Genomic DNA, 14477 nt, shown 5'->3' with positions numbered 1-14477 from the left:
AAAAAAACACCTCTAACCTGGGCAACAGGTGGAGTGGTGTTTTAACTTTTTTTTCTGTTTTGAGACAGAGTCTCACACTGTTGCTCGGGCTGGAGTACAATGGCACGATCTGGGCTCACTGCAACCTCCACCTCCCGAGTTCATCCAATTCTCCTGCCTCAGCCTTCTGAGTAGCTGGGATTACAGGTGCACACCACCACACCTGGCTAATTGTTTGTAATTTTAGTAGAGACAGGGTTTCACTATGTTGACCAGACTGGTCTCAAACTGCTGACCTCCTAATCTGCCCGCCTTGGCCTCTCAAAGTGCTGGGATTACAGACATGAGCCACTGCCCCCGGTCGTGTTTAACTATTTTATGGGTTGGTTACAGAAAGAAAATATTTACTAACTGGGTGTGGCACATTTTTTTAGTTACAGCTACTTGAGAGGCCAAAGTTGGAAGATGACTTGAACCCAGCAGTTCAAGCCCAGCTTGGGCAACATAGCAAGAGACCTCATCCCTTAAAAAAAAGAAAAGAAAATATTTACATGTATTTTACTATATGTATACACATATATAGTATATATATACACATACCTATATATACATATACACACACATATATACATACGTACATATATATGTGTGTATATGTATACACATATATATACACACAAAATACTTACATCAAGAGGAAGAAGTGAAAGGCATAGCCAGGCATGATGGCTCACGCCTGTAATCCCAGCACTTTGGGAGGCCAAGGTGGGCGGATCACAAGGTCAGGAGATTGAAACCATTCTGGCCAACATGGTGAAACCCCATCTCTACTAAATACAAAAAAATTAGCTAGGTGTGGTGGCATGTGCCTGTAATCCCAACTACTCGGAAGGCTGAGGCAGGAGAATTGCTTGAACCTGGGAGTTGGAGGTTGCAGTGAGCCAAGATAACACCACTGCACTCCAGCCTGGTGATGGAGCGAGATTCTGTCTCAAAAAAAAAAAAAGCAGGGGGTACATGGCATTTCAAGAAAATAAATTCTTCCATGAGAGGGAGTTATCTGGTAGGATGGAAAGTGAGTTTGGAGAGAGGGTGGCTATAAGAGTCAACTTATCTGTCTGTGTTTAGGGATGTCCTTCCTGAGATCCGTGCTATCTGCATCGAGGAAATTGGGTGTTGGATGCAAAGCTACAGTACTTCTTTCCTCACTGACAGCTATTTAAAATATATTGGTTGGACTCTGCATGATAAGGTGGGATTTGAGTCAGTCTCTTTTCTCGTTTCCCTCATCTTTTTCCTGTCCTAAGACACTTCACCTTTTTCTGGTCCTGCCACAGATATTTTACATAGTGAGCAATGATTAACCCATTAAGGCGCTGAACCTTGAAACTCCTCTAGCACTGGGGAGGGTAGGATAAGGTAGAGAGAGGCATATCCAGGTGATGAAATGCCTCAAAACATGAGGTTCAGGGAGAGAGACTTTACTATGGAAGAGAGTTATTGATGGATGGTAATGCAGGTGCTAAGGGGGCAGCCAAAGGGTCCTTCTCATCATGAGTCCTGCTGTGATCCTTTTGTTTTTTAAGTAAGAAGACAGCTGTTAATTGTTTCTGACATCTCAGAGTCCTCAGTATAGGGGAGTATGAGGGGAGTCTGGAGGCTTAGTAGGGGCAAGTAGAGGGTGGTCAGTCCTGTTTCCATTTTCCTGGTTTTCCCTCCTCACCAGCACCGGGAAGTCCGTCTGAAGTGCCTGACGGCCCTGAAAGGGCTGTACGGCAACCGGGACCTGACCACACGCCTGGAGCTCTTCACCAGCCGCTTCAAGGTGAAATGGGTGGTGCTCCTTGACTTGGTTCTTTGTTGTGTTCCTGTTTCCCCACCTTGTATCTTTCCACCCCTCAGGCTCTAAGATGTCTTTGCTATCCCAGCATCTGCCTCTACATAGGCCCTCTCTTTAAGAATCTCTGATTCTAAGAGTACAGAATGTTTGGAATGGGTATAATGAGATATTGAGTGACTTTCTCCTTTCTGCAGGACCGGATGGTTTCTATGGTCATGGACAGAGAGTACGATGTGGCAGTGGAGGCCGTCAGGTTACTGATACTTATCCTTAAGTGAGTCCTGGGAAGAGGGGAGGCAAGTGTCTCAGACCTTTGCCCTTCCAGGGTCCTTTTCCTCCACCTGTCACAGCTGACTCTTCCGTCTGTGCAGGTTGAAAGACTGAGGCCATTCCTGAGTTGCAGGATCTCAAGGGGGGAATCTTTCTGTCTTCTCTAACTCCCCATACTCCTCTGTCTTCCACTCTCCATTTAGAAGTTCTTTGTGAATTATGTCCTTGTTACTTTTGCCTTTTTGTTTCTAGCTTTGGTTGTGCCAGAAGACAGTGTCCCTATTCACACACTCTTTCTGCTTTTCTGTGGGCAGGAACATGGAAGGGGTGCTGACGGATACGGACTGCGAGAGCATCTACCCTGTTGTGTATGCCTCTAATCGAGCCCTGGCCTCTGCTGCGGGTGAATTTCTGTACTGGAAGTGAGTGGGGCTCCTTTTATGTTTCTTTAACACCACCCTTTTGGTTTCTCTCCCCTGTCTGCTGCTGCTCTGCCTAAGGCCTTGCCATCTCTGTGTAAGTCTCTCGTGTCTTCTTTTCTCTCTCAGCTCCTTGGGGCTTTCCTTAGCTCTGTACCTCCTATTCCTTTATCATCTCCTTGGGCCATCTCTTCCCTCCATGGTCATCATTACATTCCTTGTTTCCTCCCGTGCTGAGCCCTTTCCTTGTGTCCATTCCACCAGACTCTTCTACCCTGAGTGCGAGATGAGAATGATGGGTGGAAGAGAGCGACGCCAGAGCCCAGGCGCCCAGAGGACTTTCTTCCAGCTTCTGCTGTCCTTCTTTGTGGAGAGTGAGGTGACATATGCAGAGATGAAGTCTGGCTGTCGTACATAAGACCTATAAGTGGACTGGGCTTGGTGGCTCAGGCCTGTAAGCCCAGCACTTTGGAAGGCTGAGGTGGGAGGATCCTTTGAGTCCAGGAGTTTGAGACCAGCCTGGGCAACATAGTGAGATTCTGTCTCTCAAAAAAAAAAAGGCTGGGTTTAGTGGCTCACACCTGTAATCTGAGCACTTTGGGGGGCCAAGGCAGGCAAATCACAAGGTCAGGAGTTCAAGACCAGCCTGACCAACATGATGAAACCCCGTCTCTACTAAAAACACAAAAATAAGCCGGGCGTAGTCTTGCGCGCCTCTAATTACAGCTACTCAGGAGGCTGAGGCAGGAGAATCGCTTGAACCCGGGAGGTGGAGGTTGCAGAGAGCCTAGATGCACTACTGCACTCCAGCCTGGATGACAGAGCAAGACTCCATCTCGGAAAAGAAAAAAAAAGTAGAGAAGGATGGAGGTGGACACTATGGGAAGTAAAGCAATATTTAATCAGTAACCACTTCCTGGGGTATTTTAACATGTCATCACTAACTCCCCATGTACCTTCCACAGCTCCATGATCATGCTGCTTACTTAGTAGACAGCCTGTGGGACTGTGCAGGCGCTCAGCTGAAGGACTGGGAGAGTCTGACAAGCCTGCTGCTGGAGAAGGACCAAAGTATGTGCCACATGGAGCCAGGGACAGGGATCTTTCACCTCCTAGGGTGAAACCAGGAGAGATTGCTGGCCTGACTTGTACAAGGCAGCAACGGTGGCATAGGGTTGGGGGAACTTGGAGTTGGAAGGTGGCTAATCTTTGATTCTATGTTTTTTATCCTCCTGCCACTCCAGACCTGGGCGATGTGCAGGAGAGCACACTGATAGAAATCCTTGTGTCCAGTGCCCGGCAAGCTTCAGAGGGGCACCCGCCTGTGGGGCGGGTTACCGGGAGGAAGGTATGGTGTGAGGGTGGATTGGGTAGGTCAGCAGTAGTCAATCCTGATAGGCATTGTGCATCCTTATCCTCCAGGCTGGGGTTAGGGTGCTTCTTCTACCCTTTTTTTTTTTTTTGAGATGGAATCTTGTTCTGTAGCCTAGGCTGGAGTGCAGTAGCGCGATCTTAGCTCACTGCAACCTCCGCCTCCAGGGTCCCGGTTCAAGCAGTTCTCCTACCTCAGCCTCCCAAGTAGCTGGGATTACAGGCACAAGCCACCATGCCCAGCTAATTTTTGTATTTTTCAGTAGAGGTGGGGTTTCACTATGTTGGCCAGTCTGGTCCTGACCTCCTGACTTCATGATCCACCCACCTTGGCCTCCCAAAATGCTTGGATTACAGGCATGAGCCACTGTGCCTGGCCTCCTTCCACCCTTTAAAGAATTTCATTTCCAGAAAAATCTGATGGGAGCTGCCAAGTTCTCTTTTCCTTCCAGGCAGATAAGGTCATGGGGAGGCGGACTGCACATACCCACTAGACCAATGTTTCTCCATACCTCCTTCACCCCCAAGTGACTCTCATTCCAGGGCTTAACCTCTAAGGAACGCAAGACCCAAGCTGATGACAGGGTGAAGTTGACCGAGCACCTCATCCCCCTGCTGCCCCAGCTACTGGCCAAGGTACCACTGCCCTTCCACTCAACATCACCCCATGAGCAGGGAAAGGAAGCGGCCTCTATGAGGAGGGGTGGCAGTAGGAATTACCAATGTGTCAGCTCATAAGGAGGCCTCCTGTCAATCATCACAGTTCTCAGCTGATGCAGAGAAAGTCACTCCATTGCTCCAGCTTCTCAGCTGCTTTGACCTCCACATCTACTGCACTGGGCGCCTGGAGAAGGTAGGGAGATAGATTTCTTACAACTTGCTGCTCACCTGCTGGGGCCAAAGGCTTCTATTGCCAGTATCTTTTTTTTTTCCAAGAACTTGGGTTCCAGAAAAATTGGCAAGCCTTTTCTTTCTTAGGCATCTTATCCTTGAAGTTTAATGCTTTTAACCCCATTCCACTTCCCTCCAGAAGAGTTGTCCTCTTCCCACCCCTACAGCACACCATCTTCTGCCTTTTCTTCTCAGCACCTGGAGCTGCTCCTGAAGCAACTCCAGGAGGTGGTGGTGAAGCACACAGAGCCAGCGGTGCTTGAGGCTGGGGCACACGCCCTCTACTTGCTCTGTAATCCCGAATTCACTTTCTTCAGCCGGGCAGACTTTGCCCGCAGCCAACTAGTAGATCTACTAACTGACCGCTTCCAGCAGGAGCTTGAAGAGCTGCTGCAGGTAGGAGTTGGGGCTGGACAATGGGACACCCCAAACAAGGGTGGGAGGGGCTGCAAGATGGGGGACGTGGACAGATGAGTTCTGGGGGAAATGCTATTGTGGATCTTCTTTCTTCCTCAGTCATCCTTCCTAGATGAGGATGAGGTATATAATCTGGCAGCCACTCTGAAACGCCTCTCTGCCTTCTACAAGTGAGTGGCTTTCCTCCTCTTCCCCATCCCATTTTTACTGGTGTCTGTGGGGTTGGTTCACTCTGTTCTTTTTCCAGTATAACGTTCCCCTCTCTCCCACAAAGCGCTCATGACCTGACTCGCTGGGAGCTCTATGAGCCATGTTGCCAACTCCTGCAGAAGGCTGTGGACACAGGAGAGGTTCCTCACCAGGTGAATAAGGAACCTGCAGAAGGCCGGAGATGGGTTGGGGGCTGGGGAGCTAGTTTTTAAGGACCTACATCCCAGGTGGCCACCAGGTGGGTCAAGTCCCAGGGTGTGGAGTGGACAAAGCGAGGAAGATCAGGTGGGGCTCACCCCTTACATTCCTCTCTTAGAGGGTGGACTCTACTTCCATTGTCTAAAGACAACTATCTTCTTAGATTTCCTGGAAGCTGAGGATAACATTGAGGGATTCTAGGAGACATAGAGTAGATTAGGGAGTAGTGACATTTCTACCTCATATAGAAGCCTCTGAAGATTGTCCAGAGTTCCCCTTACTCATTTTCTCTCCTCTTCACTGCTATGTGTCTGCCTATCTGTCTCTCCACCTCCTGACCCAAACCTCATTTTTCAAATACTTTGTTGTTACAGGTTATCCTGCCAGCCTTGACTCTCGTCTATTTTTCCATTCTCTGGACACTAACCCACATTTCTAAATCAGATGCTTCCCAGGTGAGTGTGGGTCTTAGAAGGGGGAATGGGAACAGAGGAGCCTATGTCTTCATTCTTCCCCCCTCAAGTCACTGTGCCCACAGAAGCAGCTGTCGAGTTTGAGGGAAAGAATGGTGGCCTTCTGTGAACTGTGCCAGAGTTGCCTCTCAGATGTGGATACTGAGATCCGGGAGCAGGTGAGCACTGACTCAAGTGGGAGCAAGAAGGCGAGTGCTTCTGTCCCCATTCCAAGGAGAAATTGACAGTGTCTTTCCTACCTTGGGAAACATTCTGTCTTTTAAGCATCCTTTCTTTTATCCCTGCAGGCTTTTGTCTTATTAAGTGATCTGCTTCTCATCTTTAGCCCTCAGATGATTGTCGGGGGCCGTGATTTCCTTAGGCCACTTGTCTTTTTTCCTGAAGCTACCCTCCAGTCTGAGCTAGCCAGCTTCCTCATGGACCACGTCTTCATTCAGCCTGGAGACTTGGGCAGTGGTGCAGTGACTCTATACCTGGGGCTCAGTAAGGGCTGGGGTTTGGGTGTGGTTCCGGAATATAGGGCAGGAGGCCTAAGTCTGCGATTCTCTTCTGCCTTCCATGTGAACCAGGTGATTCCCAGGAGGATCATTTACAGATAGAGCGGCTACACCAGCGGCGCCGCCTCTTGGCTGGGTTCTGTAAGCTTTTGCTTTATGGGGTACTGGAGATGGACGCAGCCTCAGATGTTTTCAAACACTACAATAAGGTACAGCAAGGCCATACAGAAGTAGAAGAGAGCAAGTGGAGCACAGTCATGACTTCAAACACGATAGCACTACATGTGGGGGGTATCTGTTGGTATCAGGCTTAAAGGAGAAGTAGGAGGGAAAGGCACTGGGAGTTCAGAATAAAGGGACAAAGAAAAGAGACTTAATCGTAAATAATTATGGAGAAAAGGCTGTGAAGAAATTCACTGGAGGAGAAATAGCTTATTCTTCCTGTCCAGAAATACTTACTTTTCTTACCCCAGTCTATGGAATGAGGTAACATAAGAAGGAAAAAAGAATAAAAGAGGCATCAGTCCCCACAAGATACCTAGATGTGTGCTCCAGTTTTCCCAACCCATCAGTATTGATTTATGCTTATTGAGCACCTGCTATGTGCCAAGCACCATTCCAGGAGCTAAGGCCACAGCAGTGAACAAAACACACAAGCTCCTGTTTGGTGGCGCTTCCATTGTAGTTGGGGAGAGACAAATAGTGAAGGTCAGTGCTGTGTGACAGGGCACTGTCAGGCTTACCTCTCCAAGTCTTGGGATTGGGGAAGTGTTTGTTTCATTACTACTATTATTTTTGAGATGGAAACTAGCTCTGTCGCCAGGCTGGAGTGCAGTGGCACAATCTGAGCTCCCTGCAACCTCTGCCTCCTAGATTCACGCGGTTCTCCTGCCTCAAGTCCAAGTAGCTAGGACTACAGGCATACACTGCCATACCCAGCTAGTTTTTATATTTTTAGTAGAGATGGGGTTTCACCATGTTGGCCAGGATGGTCTCCATTTCCTGACCTTGTGATCCATCCACCTTGGGATCTGAAAGTGCTGGGCTTACAGGCGAGAGTCACCGCGCCCAGCCTGTTTCATTATTTACCAAAATTCTTATTTCTTTTGGGCTTTGCACCTGTTGATTAGAGATGAAGTCTACTCTGAATTATTTTATGCTTCGGTTTATGTTTGCTACCTAAGGCACTTTGGGAGAGAGTCATGATTAGGGATGTGAAAGAAGAAGCAAAATGGTCTTTTCCGCCAGTCAGACATTACGTTCCCCACTCTTTTCCCTCAGTTCTACAATGACTATGGTGACATTATCAAGGAAACATTAACTAGAGCAAGGCAGATTGACCGAAGTCATTGTTCCCGAATCCTGCTGCTGAGCCTCAAGCAGGTACGCCCTTCTGCCTTGAGGACATGCCCTCTCTGTTGTCCACAAGTCTGTGTCTACCCTCAGCCACTCCGAATGTAAGATCCTTTGGAGCAGAAACTTTTCTTGTTTTGACTCAACTTTATGTGATAGATTCCTTCATTCCTAGTAGACCCTTGAAACGTATTTTTTTTAACTGACTGGGCAACCTCATCAAAAGTAACTATCAGGACGCTGGAACACCAACAAGGAAGTGATAGGGAATTCCTATTTTTCAGTCTGTTCTCTCTCAGCCTCCTTCAGTTACTATAGACGTTTATATTTAATGTTACAGAGTAGGGGTGATGGGCTTTGTCTGCTGCAGGGGTCAGTGATTGGGAATTCCCTAGAAGGAAAGAAAGTAAAAGTAGTAGGTGGTGTCCTAAGGCCTTTGGAATTTCTGAGTAGAGAAGGGAATGCTGGACTTCTCTGTTTCTGCCATGTTTCTCCCTTTTCCACATGCACCATGTCTCCTGGACACAGCTGTACACAGAACTGCTGCAGGAGCATGGGCCACAGGGCCTGAATGAGCTTCCCGCCTTCATCGAGATGAGGGACCTGGCCCGGAGATTTGCCTTGAGCTTTGGACCCCAGCAGCTGCAGAACCGTGACCTTGTGGTCATACTACACAAGTAGGAAGTATTGAGTGGAAGCCATGTCCAGGGAGGGCTAGGAGGGAGGTCTTGGAGGAAGGGTATGTGTATCAAGGCATGGCAGTCATGTTAGTGGTGGATATGCCTTTGGAGACAAGCTGGGGACAGGGTGAGGGTGCATTTGGATGGGATATCTTGGCTCTGGGAGGGAAAAGGGAAGAGACTTTCTTCCTGAAGGAATTCTGCCCACTCAAGGGAAGGCATCAAGTTCTCCTTGTCTGAGCTTCCTCCAGCTGGCTCCTCTGATCAGCCCCCAAATCTGGCCTTCCTGGAGCTCCTTTCAGAGTTTTCCCCCCGACTTTTCCATCAGGACAAACAGCTGCTGTAAGTTGGTGGGTCGATAGAGATGTGGATTAGGGAAGGGTTTGCTGAAACCCAGTGGCCCCTTCAGTATTTTTGTTCCACCTCTTTCTTAGACTGTCCTACCTAGAAAAGTGCCTGAAGCACATCTCCCAGGCACCTGGCCATCCCTGGGGCCCAGTCACCACCTACTGCCACTCCCTCAGCCCTGTGGAGAACACAGCAGAGACCAGCCCTCAGGTCCTCCCTCGCTCCAAGAAGAGGCGCGTTGAAGGTAGGGTGCTGTGTGTGGGTATGGGAGTGCCCGGTGTGCTTAAGTGCAGATGGTCTTCGGCTGCCTTCAGACTTACTTCGTCAAATATTTCATTGAGCATCTACTGTCTGCAGTGAGCCAAGATTGCACCACTGCACTCCAGCCTGGGCAACAGAGCAAGACTCTTATCTCAAAAAAAAAAAAAAATCAAATAGAAACTGATGATAAAACCAAATATTGAACTAAGAAATCTGTATATTCAGAGTACCCCTCCTCAACATCTTATATTCCATTATTTTCCAAATTTTAGACACTTTCACACAGCCTTCATTATTTTTTACCTTCAGATCACTTGTTATCTTAAAGTTGCCTAAGGTTTTTTTCTTTAATCTGCTTTTTAAAAAAACAGTCTCATATTAAGTAACATTGTAGCAATCATTTCATATGCGAGTCTGTGTTTTCTAGTGTACCTCTTTAAGTGGGACTTTATGTGACAGCTTTATTGAGATATAACTTACATATAATAAAAATCACCCTTTTAAAGTGTACACTTTAGTTGTTTCCAACATAGTCACTGAATTGTACAACCATCACCACTATCTAATTTTAGAACATTTTCATCATTCCAGAAGAAACCACATACTCATTAGCAGTCTCTCCCCATCTTCCTGGCCTTAGGTAGCATCACAAATATAATTCCTATCTCTTGATTTGCCTATTCCAGACCTTTCATATAATATGTGGCCTTTTATGTCCAGCTGCTTTCACTTAGCACAGTATTTTCAAAGTTCATCCATACTTCGGAATATATCAGTATCTCATACCTTTTTACGGCCAAAACCATATGCCATTGCATGGATATGCCATAGTCTATTTATCTACTTGTCAGTTGATTGACATTTGGGCTGTTTATGCATAATGCTGCTAAATATGCATGTACAAATTTTTGGGTGGATACATCTTTTCAGTTCTCTTGAGATATACCTGGGGGTGGAATTGCTGGGTCATATGGCAACTCTATATTTAAGTTTTTGAGGAGCTACCCACACTGTTTTCCAAAGTACCTACACTATTTTACAATCCCACCAGCAATGAATGGGGGCTGTGGTTTCTCCACATTGTCACCAGTACTTATTATTGTCTTTTTAATTTTATCCATCTCCTAGTAACTGTGAGGTGGTATTTCATTGTGGTTTAAATTTGCATTTCCCTAATGACTAATGATATTGAGCATCTTTTCATGTGCTTATCGATAATTTGTTTATCTTCTTTGAAGAAAAGTCTGTTCTTTACTATTTTAAAATAGGGTTGTCTTTTTATTGTTGAGTTGTAAGTATTCTTTATATATTCTAGACACGAGATTCCTAATGATATGCAAACATTTTCTCCCATTTTTTGGGTTGTCTTTTTATGTTATTGATGGTGTCCTTTGAAACACAAAAGTTCTTGAATTTGGTGAAATCTAACTTACTTTATTTTTTTGTTGCTTGTGTTTTGGTGCCATATCTTGAGAAATTGTTGCCTAATTCAAGGTCACAAAGATTTATTCCTATGTTTTCTTCTAAGAGTTATAGTTTTAGCTCTTACATTTAGATTTGTGATCCAGTTTGAGTTAATTTTTGTGTATGGTGTGAGATGGGTGTGATTTCTTTTTAATGTTTCCTGTGTACCGCCTAAAATTATATTATATACTATCAGGAAACTCTGCTTTAATCAATTAACTAATACATATTTGTTAAGGACCTACTGCAAGATACTATGTTCAGTGTTTTAGGGGCCATGGAGAATCCTCCAGCAGCTTATTATCTAATAGGAAAGGGGGAAATTTTAATTGTGGAAAACCTGAATTATGAACAATTGCCAATAAATAACTGCCTGAGGGCTTGTACAAATGAATGCTGCAGAATTCAGGAAGGATGAAGGCTTTACCAAGAAGATGGACTTGCTGGAGCTTAAAAAATAAGTAAGATTTGTATAAGCTGAACAGAGGAAGGAGGAGCATCATGGGCTGGCAGAATAGCTCAAGCAAAGCATAGAAGGCTGTGTACTGGGCAAAGCATGGAGGTACATAGATTATTCTGCCTAAAGCATAGGGTTTGTGAAGGCGAGATAAAACTTTAGAGATTGGCTTTATTCATTCAACAGATACTGAGCACCATGTGCTGGGAATACAGCAGTGAACAAAAAAGCCAACAAGGCTTTAGAGGGTGTCAGATAGTAGTAAATGCTGTGGCAAAAAAGCAAGGAGGAGTGTGAGGAATCCTGGTAGGCTGGGGATTGCAGTCTTACAAAGACTGATCAAGGGAAGACTCAAGAACACAAATGTTGGGCAAAAAGCCTAAAAGATAAGTTAAAAGATATACTTAAGTTCATTAAAATTTTAACAGGTTTATTTGAGCATTCAGCAATTTATCAGTCAGGGAGTAGCAGACTGCCAGCAGTTCAGGGTGCCACCACCGAGGAGGCCAGGGGGGACATTTATGTGACATAATGTGTCTGTGGGAGCAAGACAAAGAAAATATTTGATTGGTTAAAATGGAAAGTTCATAATTAGAGGTTAACTGACCATAATTAGTTAGAGGTTAGTTGGTAGTTTCTGACTGGTTAAGCTTAAGTTTCCTTCTCCCAGGTTACACATACTTTCACTCTGTGTTGAGTTTCTTTTGCTGACTTAGGAACTCAAAGTGTAGGAGCCATCTCAGCCTATTGGCTTCCCAATGAATTTTTTTTAACAGGTGAGGGAGGGTGCTTAGTGTGTATCAGAATAACACACCAAAGGAAGCAGCCAGTCCTGAGGCCATGAGGGGATGAGGGGAATGTTCCTGGAATGTTCAAGGAACAGCAGAGAAGACCATTATGGCCAGAATGCCAATTGTAAGATATGAGACCAAAGAGGGTGCAAGAGCCCACAGCATCTAAGACAGAGACTGGCTTTTACTCTGAGTGCATTGGAGGATTTTGAGCAGAGGAACGACAGGATCAACCTCTTTTTAAAGGATCTTCTTGGCTGCTATGTTGAAAATGACAGGAGACGGGGGAAGGCTAGAAGCTGGGAGACCAGCAGGGAGGCTGTGGCTGTTGTAGGAATCCAGCCCAAGATTCAAGATAAGAGAGCTTCTTAGGCCAGGGGCAATGTTGAAGGTGAGGAGAAGCAGCCAGATTCTGGGTGCATTTTCAAGGTATCTCTAATAGGCTCTTCTGACAAACTGGTTGTAGGACATAAGACAAAAAGAGGAGTTAAGAATGGCTCCAAGGATTTTGGCCTGACAGAAGGACTGCTTGATAGTATCTGAGATGGGAAGGGCTGAGAGTGAAGCTAGCTGTGGGGGAAGGTTGGGGCATTGGTGTTGGCCACTGGCTGTTAATTAAGATGGAGTTCAGGGGAGAGCTGAAGGCTTGAGAACCATTTGGGATGTGGAAGAGTATAGATATTTAAGGATGTGGCTGAGGAAGCCAATAAAGATGGAGAAGAGGAGAGACTTAAGGGCCCAGCCCTTGGGCATCACACCATTATTAGTTCGGGGAGATTAGGAGGACACATCTTGGGGGCCCAAGACTTCCTCTCTGGGAATACAAGCCCAGGGGGGATGACTCTTCCTTGTTTTCTATAGACTTCTGCTTGAACCAATAGCAGCTCACTTTGGGATTATTGTTTTCAGTGGATGTATTGGAAGAGCAGCTCCCAATATATCAACATGGATTCAAGATCTCTCAAAGTGATCGAGTGGTCAGTGAAAAAGAAAAAAAAAGAGAAACAGTTTTCTTCAGAGCTGGGCCCAGGGGAGACACCACATAATGCTGCTCCATGGATGTCTAATATTCCCCTGAAAACCTCAGTTTTTTATTAGGTTCTTTCCATAAGGGCGGGTAAGTGAGGTTACACAACTTTGCAGTAATGATCATACAAAAAGAACACATTTGCAAGGCTGGTGCACAAAAATCACAATGTGATATTGTAAAAGCAGAACAAGATACTTTCTGTGTGTCAGCATAGAAACCATATACCTTAGCAAGAATGGAGGTTAAACATAAACTTAACGATTATCAGCAAGAAAAGCATTGGGCTTACAGCTGCAGGAGGAACAGGATCTGACACAGGACAACCAGCCTGACCACAAAACTGCAAGAGAGGGGAGACCCCCATGCAGGCCTGGAGGAGCAGTGGGAGAGAAAGACTTTTACATCCTTATCTCAACCACAGAGGTTTTTCCTCACAACAGAGACCCCTCATGCATCTGTTTATAGGCTCTCCATAAGGGTTGCATTCCCTTTCTAGGGCCATAATCAATATGCCTTTCCTGGGAAAGGAATCTGGGTAATAAGCCTCTCCATTACACACATCTGTTTATAGACGCTCTGCAACGAGAAGCTTATTACGTGCTGTTATCTCTCTCCAGCAGTCAGGCTATGTGGCTTGCCTTTTACACAGAGTTCCTGTTTTTACAAGAACAGTTCAGCAGGCCAAAGTTATAAGCTACATTTTTTAACTTTTCACACTATTCTTTGTGTCCCCAAGTATGATCAGTACAGAGCATAACAAGTACAGTAAAGCAAATAACTCAGGCAAACTAAGTTTAAGATAGCACAATAAACAAAATGTCAACCACAGTTTCTTCTCATAATCTCAAATGTCTCGGATTTCGCCAGTCCTTCCAGAGGCTTGGGGCTGGTCGGTTACCACCGAGGGGTCTACAGTGTTCCCAGCATAAATGAACATGGCCGTGGAGCAGGAGGGTAATGGTAGTGTTGTAGCAGGAACAGCCTCGGGAAACAGATTTCCCGAACACTGAATAAAGGAGGAAAGAGTTTATTATTCGGCCGGGAGCCTGGGCATAATTTGTCCAAAGCCCAGCTCGTCTAACAAAGGGAGGTTCAGCCTTTATATAGGCTTATACTTTAGATATTACAGGTGAAAGAATCTTTGGTTCATAGTTTTAGGACTCACATGTGAAAAGGTTTTGGTTTACAGATTCAGGAATCACATATGAAAGGGTTCCGGTTTACAGTTTTAGGAATCACACGTGAAAAGATTTCTGGTTTGATCTTGTTTTAAGTAAAAATAGTGCCTTCTGGAGAGTTTCCCCAAGCCCTATAGGAAGGTAAAACCAGAGGCGCCAGTCAACCTTCTCTTCTATTGAAATGCAGCATGATAGTCAAAGGGGAAGTTGATCTGAGAAGCCTGGGTCTCCATCTTCAGTGTGACTGTTTACAGTTAACAGATGTTAATATCAATTTGATTGCTACTTTGAAATAATATTACCTGAGTTTTCTCAGACAGTGAGAATCTGGGTTCTTTTTCCTCCTCTAC

At 45.6% G+C, this 14477-nt stretch overlaps 1 protein-coding gene across 6 annotated transcripts in view; it reads left to right on the top strand.

The window, feature by feature from the left end:
* STAG3 (STAG3 cohesin complex component) overlaps positions 1-14477 on the top strand; it is a 46689-nt gene that overhangs the window by 18658 nt on the left and 13554 nt on the right. For 4 of the 6 annotated variants that reach the window (XM_064376386.1, XM_064376385.1, XM_012474725.2 and 1 more), the window contains 20 exons: positions 1108-1231; positions 1706-1804; positions 2014-2093; positions 2404-2511; positions 2773-2887; positions 3474-3579; positions 3753-3856; positions 4423-4515; positions 4643-4732; positions 4966-5166; positions 5287-5357; positions 5462-5549; positions 5970-6050; positions 6134-6226; positions 6356-6524; positions 6638-6774; positions 7847-7948; positions 8447-8595; positions 8812-8940; positions 9033-9190. In XM_064376386.1, coding sequence (XP_064232456.1) covers positions 1108-1231; positions 1706-1804; positions 2014-2093; positions 2404-2511; positions 2773-2887; positions 3474-3579; positions 3753-3856; positions 4423-4515; positions 4643-4732; positions 4966-5166; positions 5287-5357; positions 5462-5549; positions 5970-6050; positions 6134-6226; positions 6356-6524; positions 6638-6774; positions 7847-7948; positions 8447-8595; positions 8812-8940; positions 9033-9190 — 2297 coding nt within the window. Of the gene's footprint in view, positions 1-1107; positions 1232-1705; positions 1805-2013; positions 2094-2403; positions 2512-2772; positions 2888-3473; positions 3580-3752; positions 3857-4422; positions 4516-4642; positions 4733-4965; positions 5167-5286; positions 5358-5461; positions 5550-5969; positions 6051-6118; positions 6227-6355; positions 6525-6637; positions 6775-7846; positions 7949-8446; positions 8596-8811; positions 8941-9032; positions 9191-14477 lie in introns of all 6 variants that reach the window. The other 2 variants (XM_064376387.1, XM_064376388.1) reach the window with 1 other exon arrangement.

Source organism: Aotus nancymaae, unplaced genomic scaffold (assembly GCF_030222135.1).
Source record: "Aotus nancymaae isolate 86718 unplaced genomic scaffold, 86718_ANA_hifiasm-v0.15.2.pri h1tg000015l_0, whole genome shotgun sequence".
In the NCBI taxonomy this organism is placed as follows: Eukaryota; Metazoa; Chordata; class Mammalia; order Primates; family Aotidae; genus Aotus; species Aotus nancymaae.
Note: the sequence above shows the minus strand (reverse complement) of the source record. Positions and strands in the feature narration are given on the sequence as shown.